The 10,684-nt window shown below is 35.5% G+C and overlaps 1 protein-coding gene across 1 annotated transcript; it reads left to right on the top strand.

Annotated features, from left to right (window-relative positions):
* The first annotated feature begins 6,691 nt into the window (after nt 1–6,691).
* On the top strand, nt 6,692–9,900 carry LOC109013885 (probable indole-3-acetic acid-amido synthetase GH3.1). The gene is made up of 3 exons (XM_018996125.1): nt 6,692–7,288; nt 7,924–8,025; nt 8,137–9,900. The coding sequence occupies exons 1-3, from the start codon at nt 6,969–6,971 to the stop codon at nt 9,515–9,517; spliced, it is 1,803 nt and encodes a 600-aa protein (XP_018851670.1). The 5' UTR covers nt 6,692–6,968; the 3' UTR covers nt 9,518–9,900.
* The last annotated feature ends 784 nt before the right edge of the window (nt 9,901–10,684 follow it).

Genomic DNA, 10,684 nt, shown 5'->3' with positions numbered 1-10,684 from the left:
GATCCTCCGTAGTTGCATACCATGAATTGGGACAGCCCAACAGCAATTATATGGTGGAAGACATTAATTTCGCTAATTATATAAATACGTATGTACTTGGCCGTCAATCTTTTATCAATCGAATGATCAGGCCACTGCTTTTTTAGATTCATGTCTTATCTACATCAGATGCTTGTTTCACTAATAGTAGTACTAGTGATGCTAAGAGTACTCTAAAGGGTGCGACATAAATTGTATGCTCTCTGCATGTAATTTAATTTGTCTGGGAATTTTTAGCAATATATTCTCGTGTAAGCATATAGGCCATGCAAGACCTTCGATACATGACGAACCTGATCAGAATAAACCAATCAACATGGGACCCTAAAATCCTCTTCTGTTTTGGTTTCAAAATTTAACCGGATCTTGCTTTTTATGAGTTTTCACATCGAGGTTTCCCAACTAAGAAAAAAGCTATCTAGTTTATAATTCGAATCGTACTTGATGTATCATGATCGATCAGAAATAACAGTTCATTAGTTTATTTTTTAATCGTAGCTAGCTAGCTAGGATCGATCTAGACATGCAAATGTAATGTGGACCAATGATCAGTGCGCAGGAGGTAGGCAAGCAGAAAACAGAGATGATGATAGCTAGATCAGTACCCCTCATGAATCACGATTGTTTTGCCGCTACGTTTACTGTAATTCTCTCCTTTTTTTTTTGTTTCCTCAGAAGTTAATGCTTTCTCCCACCCTAGCTACCTAGCTAGGCGCTGCGTCATATATACGTGCATGCATGCTTTTTCTAGATCGATCATCATGAAGATGATCTCCAATAACTTGTTCAAATGCCGCGGCTATGATCTTCTTTTACTTCAGTACCGCTTCACAATAAATCTTGGTAAAATATGGACCACAAAGTACTTATAAACGCGTATCACTTGAAGAGCGAAGAATTTGGCCAATTACATTTAGGGTACTCAAGCACTCATGCTGGCTTCCACGCGGTCTATATATACGTGGTTAATAAGCAATGGATCACGACTACATGACCAACCTAATTAAATTAGGTTAAAATATGGTGACTTCAAGCATTTTGTAGTTGTCTTTTTTAATTATTTGGGGCACCTATTTTCAAGATAATCATAGTATTCGGCCGCGGTATATGACGCATGAGGTTTGGACATATATGGGGGCGGTTGGACGCCCATTTTCAAGACTGTTTTTTCCTTGTTAGTGTATATTTCCATAAGATTCTCAAGTAATATTTCCACATATAAGGTTTACTTTCTAAAAATAGTGATCGATGTAATTTGTTGCTTCTCTTTCGGGCATGCTGAATATTAGATCGATCTCCATCACTTCCATGTTTATGAAATTAGGAATAATATGTATAGGTTATAAATTTTACTTTGAATTCTCAAATTACTACTATTCTTTTAGAATTATATAATTTCATACTACCCCATTAATCCTAATTAATTTATATTATTATTATTATTATGCTGGTTTTGTCATTTCTATCATTTTTTATTTATTATAATTAATTATTATTTGGTTATTAGTTATTAACCAATACATGTTTTTACTATTTTTATTGGTTACGTGATATACTTTTAACCTTTTGAGTAATATATAAGGTATTTTAGATAGTACTTCATTTGAAAAGCCTAGGGCTCCATCGTTAACGTCTTTATATACAAGAAATGGAGAATATATGATGTTGCCATGTTTGGTGCAAATTGAGAGCTACATATATATATATATATATATATATTTATATATATATATATATTAGTTTGGTGCATGATCAAGTATTATAATAATTTTAAAAAAGGGTGATAATTAATTAGGGCAAAAAAAATGAGATTCTTCCTTTATATAATTAAGCGCCTCATCATCATGTGCTACATATATAATATTCTTACATAAAAATGGCGATGAAATATCAAGAGAGAATATTAAGCGCCTGAGCATGAAGTAATGCTAGCTTAAACCTGAATCCAAGACATCATGATACGTACTGATCTTCAACGTCGACCTAATTATTTTTATTTTTATTAATTAGGACCGGACTTAATTAGGTTAAACATCGACTTTGAAAACTCCCTAAAGATTCTGAAACATGCATGCATCCGCGAGTTAGTCAATGCATGCATATATAATTCAAAGTACTTCTTTACTTGACGCCAGAAAACTTCTAAAGTCACAAAATAGCTAGCTAGCTAGATCTTATATATGTGTTAATATTATTACAGTCAATCAACACTGAGTCCTCGATCGGCCATGTTCCTATGGTGAGAACAAAAAGGGATCAAAGTCAATTTTCTGGAAAATTCAAATGGGCTTTAGTCAGTTTTGTGTTGTAGAATTTCAGGACAAGAGGCTAGCTACCCAAATTGATGTTTGCTGGAATTTTTACAGAGCAGGGAATTAACCTAACTTCTTGACAATTTTCTATTTAATTAATGGAGCTTCCGTAACTGCTTAGGAAACTACAAATTATACAGATTGCATGCTTCCGAAATGGGTCGCATTCATTAGTCAGAGACAATATTATTTTTATATATGCTTGAGCACGGGTCTATAATATATAGGCCGAGGTGTTGCATTGCCTTATAAATTATTAGTTATTTACCATGGGTGCATGGTAGTTGGGCTGTCAACTTCCATAAGTACTTTTGGGTTAAGAAATTGAGTAAGGATGATGCATAATCCATCATTTTATATAATTAATGAGAAATGTTATATATAGATATATCTCATAAAAAATATAAATTTATAAATTAATTTGGTTTGATTTGGTACATACATTAGATCGATTGTGTAAAAATTATTTTTATTTTAAAATATATCTAACGTATTATATAAAGTCATGATAATTTATAAATTTATTTTTATAAAATCTTTTGTGGTTACAGCACATTTCATAATTAATTTGATTATAAGAAATTACGTATATACGAATTCTAGTCTATTAGACAGCTGGGGTTTTAATAATATTTATAGCAAAGAAAAAAGTGGAAAACTCTCTCTAGATGGTTGACATTTCTTGCCCAATTTGATGTGTTAATAATTAATAAAAATGACAACTTAATTACATATGCAAATAGTACTGTGCAATCGGATAAGTGCATGGCTTAATTAATTAGCTTCTGGGAAAAAAAAAGGGTTCAAAAGGATATATTTAAACAAGATAATAATTAATTATCTCAGTACCATGTTGCAACTCATGTACGTACGTATTGGAAATCTAATCCTTTTTAATTTTCAGAGTAATGGTTAATTAGTCCCATTTTAGACAAATAAAATTGACATTATATTATATTAATGTTCAAGATCGAGAAGACGACGTTGTCGATCGAGGATGTACCGGCAACAAGGCACGTAGAAAAACAATGGCAATTACTCATGTATATGTTGAATTATATCATATATTCGGATCTCGGCCGGCCCCTTTCATTTCATTTAATTTCTTTCTTTCTTTCTTTAATTAAATGGCTATTAGAATAATAGATCGATCATCAGGAGTTAGGATTGGATAGATTTTGTAAAGGTTATGATCAGCTAAAATAGTGAAAAATGACTTCTTAAAAAGACTAAACTTTATAATTAGGAGTGTCATGATGTGAATGCCTTATAAGACGGAACAATTTTTACATCATCGAGGAAGTCACTGATCATGATCCCTGTACTGACCTGACTCCCTTTTATAAGACTAATTCATTTCACCTTCCTATTTTACTTGGAAAAAAAAAAAAAAAAAACAGATCATGGTTTTCATGATCTCTGATTAAAGCTGCATCAAGTATGAACTACCACACTTGTAACCAGTAGTAGTACGTACGTACGTAGTACTGGATGATCTCATTCGAACCCACGATCTCATCTGGTTCTTTTAATATTTCAATATTGTGTCAAGTTGGCCGTTGTTTAGGCCTAGTTATTATCTTCACTAGTTTAACCGCAAGAATTATTAATTATTGGGTCATCTGATCTATAAACAGAGAGAGCGAGAGTCTTAACGTCATGTTTCGTATGTCTTTAAGTTAAGTTTTAACAATTCAAGTCTTTAAAGTTGGACCTATAAAAATGAAGAAGAAAGAAGCTGAGAGAAACCGGCAACCTTAAAGCTCGGAGTTTTTGATGCCAAAGTCAGTAGAATATTTTGAAAGTTTGTATATATTGAGAGAGCTTAGAGAAATTTTAAGTACCTGAAAATTGCTATTTATATCTAAAATCTGGGGGATAGATCGTGTTTGCCTCTGTGGAGCCCATGTCCTTTTTACCGTTCCCTTTATCAGGGTCCTTTAACGCGGCGTGCCTCTACAACGGCGTCATGCATTTTGAGTAGTAGTATCATTAATGCGATGTGGTTCCCTGATTTCCCTTACTCTACTGGCGTCTTCAGTGGTCCATTAATATCGCATTGTTAGAGGAGTAAGGGTCCCCCTTGCTTCCCGCTCATTCATGTGGGCAGGTACTTAAGGGCTGGACGTTATTCGAGAGATCTCCAAGATGGTAAGTCTCATCCCCCTTGCAGTTTGCTCCCGTATGGGGGTTGCATCCAAAAGAGTCTACCTGCTAGCCGAGCCGATGAGCCTATTTGTTCTGGGCTAGACCTTCTTTTCTTATTCTCTTAGTTGCTTCTCATAGGTCCACTAAAATTGGGAAAAACCCCTTACAGAGAGGATATTAATACCTCAAAGCTGTTTGGTTGTCAAAACAGCAGTCTTAGATATTGCAAGATTTCATTTCGACATTAAGGCCTCGTTTGTTTTTGCAGAGAAGATAAATTGAGATTAAAGTATAAAGTTGAATAAAATATTGTTAGAATATATTTTTTTAATATTATTTTTTTATTTGAAAAAATTGAATTGTTTATTTTATTTTATATAGTAATTTGAAAAAGTTGTAATAATTAGATGAGATGAGTTGAAAAGAATTGTAAAAATAAAATAGACATAAAATTCACGTTTTTTTTTCCCACCGAGAAGTAGTGATTTACTCATTTGTATTTTCTTGAATACATAAAAGAGTAGTGATAGGGTTACTACTCATCTACTACTCAAGTGTATTTCAAGTTTTTTTTATTTTTTTATTATTTTATTTTAAGTATTTTTTTAACATCCTTAATCGCTAAGAAAAAATTAAAAAAATATATAAATTTACTAATATTCACTTCTTTAATCATTAAGTAAAATAAAAAATTTAAAAAAAATTAAATATAAAAAGAATAGTAGATAGATAATAATAGGATAGTAACCTAGCTATCATTTTTCTATATAAAAATCAGAATCAATGGCTTAATTTCCTTGGGATTCCTTTACCATTAAATAAAACGTGAGTACCCACGTACTATTGTTAATCTTGCATTAGATTTTTTTAAATAATAATTTTATCCTAATCATTCCCAAAAGATGGTGAAGAAAACCATGATAATGTAATGCAACTGTCATGACGTAAAAGTATTGCAAAAGTTTACCTACCCTTCGGATATAAAAATGTTTGCACAAGCCTAGACATCGAGAACAAGTACAAAGAAAATATTCTAACTAAATCAAGGTTTAACAATAAAGAAAATGCACATCAAAGTCACGTCCACGTGAATGCTGCACCCCAATATCTTTTTTTTATCAATAATGCTAGTTAATTTGGCTTCTCATTTTACTCCCTTATTTTAATTTAATTGCTCATATATTTATTTATTTATTATTTTTTAATTAAAAAAATGATTATTAATATATTGATATATTTTTTTATTTTTTAAAAATATTTAAAGATATTAAAAATAAAAAATAAAAACTGATGAGTTTTATCTAGGCAGCACGCCGAGCAATCACTGCTGGGCATCAACCTAGAATTATTCATTTTTTAATCACATAGTTATCTTAATTGTATCCTTATAGTCATGATAGATGATAATTAAATAACTATCAAAATATAATAATTATTAATAAATAAATAAATTATTAAACTCGCCTTTTAATCTTATTACTTTATCGTTTTTGGATCAATCGATGATTTAAGATGGTAGGAAAATATTTTTTTCTCAATTAATATTCTAGATGTTAATGTGATAAATTTCTTATTAATAAAATCAAATAATGATATTTGAGATATTGGAAAGAAATCATAAAGGATTAATATTCTTTAAAATCTGAGTACTATTGCTAATTTAAAGTACTATAAATGAGACAAACACATGAAAGGAGACATTTATATCCCGTTCAAATGAATTTCTCATGTAGTATGAAATGTTCTATTATGATGTTAAATTCATTTCATTTATTTTTTTTTCATGTTTTAAATTTTAAAAGTTTGATCAACGGTGCAAGTGATAGCCGATAATTTATGGTAGAGTACTTGTGTACGTATGATCACTGGCCAGACAAAGCTAGCTGTGAGATAGAAATGTTTTCTCAGCTCTGATTATAATTCAAAGTTAGATTGTGTCCCAAAATTGGTTATAGCTTGGTATTATGGTCTCGATCGGCCGTCTCCTCGTCTCCAAAGGACCAAAACAGGCTTCTTAGCCGGCCGCTGTCGTTCTCGAAGACCAACAGCTTTCCAAGTCTCTGCTGACCTGGCAAAGAGATCGGCCCCACATGTCGGGCTTGAAATAGACATCATACGTGTCCTGGACCCCACATGTCATCTTTTACACGTACATTTTGTGATAAAAATATTTTTTTCCTATTGGCGCTGTCGCTTTGATCGGGTAAAGCTCATTGGCGTCCTTCCAAGATACTATTGGTCCGGCCAAAACTGTGGCTAACACTGTTAATTGGCATGAGAGATATACAAAATGTTTTTCTGAATATCCATCTTATTTCACCTATAAAAAGCTCCCCACCAGCTATGAACCGCACTGCACCAGCGCTCTCTCTCTCTCTCTCTCTCTCTCTCTCTCTCTCTCTCTCTCTCATACGCTCAGTTTAATTGCTTTTTAATTCCCTGAGTTCCTCTTCATCTAAAGCTCCAACAATGGCCATTGATTCACAGCTCTCGTCTCCCCTAGGCCCTCCGGCATGCGAGAAGGATGCGAAGGCTCTTCAGTTCATCGAGGATATGACAAAGAGCGTAGACGAGGTTCAGAGGAGAGTTTTGGAGGAGATACTGAGTCAGAACGCCGACACCGAGTACCTCGGGAAGTTCCAGCTCGATGGGGCGACGGACCGCGACACTTTCAAGTCGAAAGTCCCTGTGGTTACGTACGAGGATCTTCAGCCTCAGATCCAACGTATTGCTAATGGCGACCGCTCCCCAATCCTATCAGCTCACCCTATTTCTGAGTTCCTCACCAGGTGAGGATATTATCAAGACTAATCTCACTTTCATGATATTGATGTACGTACGTTCGCTATATATTATTTGTCATCTTCGTTAGTTTGCTAAAACATAAAGTAACAATGAAGTAAAGAAAATATGCGCGCAGAAGATCAGTACTTTGAAGAGAAATCATGTTCAGCAAGGGACAAAAAAAAGAAAAGAGAAGTGCAGACACAAAAGATTACAAAAAGTGAAATTACAACTGACGTGATTCGTACCATCCGACGTAATTAGATCCACTTGATAAATCATAAAAGTAATTTTAACGTTATTTTGTAGGTTTAGTTTTATACAATATTCCATTAATATTTGTGATCGAAGTACTATTTCTTGAAAAGATAATAAGCGGTTGGACTCTTTATTCTATATATGATCGATGTACACGTACAAAACCCAAAAACGTTACAATTTGATTGTATTCGGAGGAGTTGCTTATAGGAAGCTAGACAAATATGGCAATTCACAGAACCGTTTTTGCACACAGTTCATACAAATTAACACGAAGTGAATTATTCTTTTGGGTGAACCTGCATGATGCTCTAGAAAATATTGCAATAACAGTCTAGTGGTATTGTGCGGAGTTTTTACATTGTTTTTGTGAAACTTGCAGCTCTGGAACTTCGGCTGGTGAGAGAAAATTAATGCCAACGATTCATGAAGAGATGGACCGTCGCCAGAAATTGTACAGCCTTCTCATGCCGGTGATGAACCTGTAAGCATATCGATCTTAGACTTAGTCTGCTGTTATTTTTCACAAGGGCACGTGTCTTGTGTTGTACATCTTGATGAAATCCAGTTAAATATTATGCTTTGTTCTTTACAGATACGTCCCGGGTCTAGACAAAGGGAAGGGACTCTACTTCTTGTTCGTGAAGGCCGAGACCAAGACTCCAGGTGGCCTCGTGGCACGTCCTGTGCTCACCAGCTACTACAATAGCGAGCAGTTCAAGACCAGGCCATATGACCCTTACAATGTTTACACCAGCCCGAACGAGGCCATTCTCTGTGCCGACTCTTTTCAGAGCATGTATGCCCAGATGCTCTGTGGCCTCCTTATGCGCGAAGAGGTCCTCCGAGTCGGTGCTGTGTTTGCCTCGGGCCTACTGAGAGCCATCCGCTTCCTACAACTTCACTGGAAACAACTGGCCCACGACATCTCAACTGGAACCTTAAACCCTAAAATCACAGATCCATCTCTCCGGGATTGCATCTCCTCCAAAATTGTCAAACCCAACCCAGAACTCTCCGAGTTCATAACCGAAGAGTGTTCAGCAGAGAATTGGGAAGGTATAATCACAAGAATTTGGCCAAACACGAAATATCTAGACGTGATTGTAACGGGTGCTATGGCTCAGTACATACCCACACTTGAGTATTACGGTGGAGGGCTGCCTCTTGCCTGCACCATGTACGCATCCTCCGAGTGCTACTTTGGGCTTAATCTAAAGCCAATGTCCAAGCCTTCCGAGGTTTCCTATACTTGCATGCCAAACATGTGTTACTACGAGTTCTTGCCACACGACCCGAACGCTCCAGCTCTATCTCGCGACTCACCTCCACGGCTTGTCGACCTTGCTGATGTAGAAGCCGGGAAACAATACGAGCTCATAATCACAACCTATGCAGGGCTCTGCCGCTACCGAGTGGGTGACATCCTCCAAGTCACCGATTTCTACAATTCGGCTCCACAATTTCGCTTCATAAGAAGAAAGAACGTGCTGTTGAGTATCGACTCCGACAAGACAGACGAGGCTGAGTTGCAGAAGGCTATCGAAAATGCATCAGTTCTGCTACGGGAATTCAACACAAGCGTGGTCGAGTACACGAGCTACGCTGACGCAAAATCGATCCCCGGACACTATGTTATTTACTGGGAGTTGCTAGTGAAGGATCCGGAGAATTCACCGAGTCATGAAGTACTGAACCAATGCTGCTTAGCCATGGAGGAATCTATGAACTCGGTGTACAGACAAGGCCGAGTTGCGGACAACTCAATCGGACCACTCGAGATCAGGGTGGTTAAGAACGGCACATTTGAGGAGCTCATGGATTATGCAATCTCTCGTGGTGCATCGATCAACCAGTACAAGGCACCAAGGTGCGTGAATTTCACCCCTATCATGGAGCTCCTCGACTCCAGAGTGGTCTCGGTGCATTTTAGCCCAGCTGCGCCGCACTGGAACCCTGAACGGCGTCGTTGTTGACCTCGGGACGGCATGGGAATAAAAGAAAGATATAAAGATTCTGTTGGGCTACCAACCAAAAACGCCATGCCTTGTTGAGTTTTTATCTAGCTTTTAAAAGTGTCTTTTGTTGCAGTTTCTTTTTTGAAAGTTTTCAGGGTGTGTGTCTGTGAATAAGTTCGAATAATCTTCTGTGCGCATGATGTAATTGTCACGGATGTGTTTGTTAGTGTCCATCGTATCGTATCCTTTTCCGTCATTTCAGCTTTCTCAAAGCTGATCAGGAAAAAGACGTTGAAAGTGTCGTAGGTCATGGAACATGAAGAGCTTTTGTTTCATAGTGGTTATCGTGGATGTAATAAGATGGCAAATCCGTAAAATTATTTATGTATTCAAGTTCTTTTATTTTTTGGTTCCTCGGCGTGTTTTGAAGGTTGTGGCTCGTAATATTGTGTGTCTGTCTGTCTGTCTGTCTGTGTGTATGGGCTCTATTTGCATGGAATTTAGCTCACGTGCAAGATATTCCCCTGCAAGGTTTGATCGTGTGGAGGTCGTCACGATCAGTGAGTTCCTTTCCCCAGGAAAAGAAAAGTAAAAACTCTTTAAAGAATGATAGATCGATGCTAGTGATTAACTCGCGCGTTTCATCTTTCAGATTGAAAGCATGTATCCCGAGGCCTCTGAATATGGGGATGGATATCTGCATGCCTACGTTTGGGTGGGTTGGATGTGGATCTCTGACATTTTCTATGAACTGATCTGCTTTTAATTATAACAACGTCATACAATTATATACGTAATGATGATCAATATACTTCATGAAGTGTCAATATTAATTTTAGCAATGCCCGCATCTTTTTTATACGAAACACAAATTATATAAAAATATAAAAATAATTTTATAAATTAATATGATTTATTCAATTATAAAATTATTTTTATTATAAAATAAATTTAAAAATTACGTTAATTTATAAAATTATTTTTAAATAATTTATTTATAGATGTAGTAGTCTCTTTTTATAAATATCAAACCAAATATATTTGATATATCTTTTGATGTACAACTTTTGCACATATCTTTCATGATCTGTCTTTTGATTTTGATTTAAAATATTAATGAGTTTAAAAACTAAAAATAGAAAATATTCAAATATATAGGACTATCTTTTCTTTTCCTAGAAGTCC

Source organism: Juglans regia, chromosome 7 (assembly GCF_001411555.2).
Source record: "Juglans regia cultivar Chandler chromosome 7, Walnut 2.0, whole genome shotgun sequence".
Classification (NCBI taxonomy): Eukaryota; Viridiplantae; Streptophyta; class Magnoliopsida; order Fagales; family Juglandaceae; genus Juglans; species Juglans regia.
The sequence above is the reverse complement of the archived record's forward strand: the minus strand, read 5'-3'. Positions and strand labels throughout refer to the sequence as shown.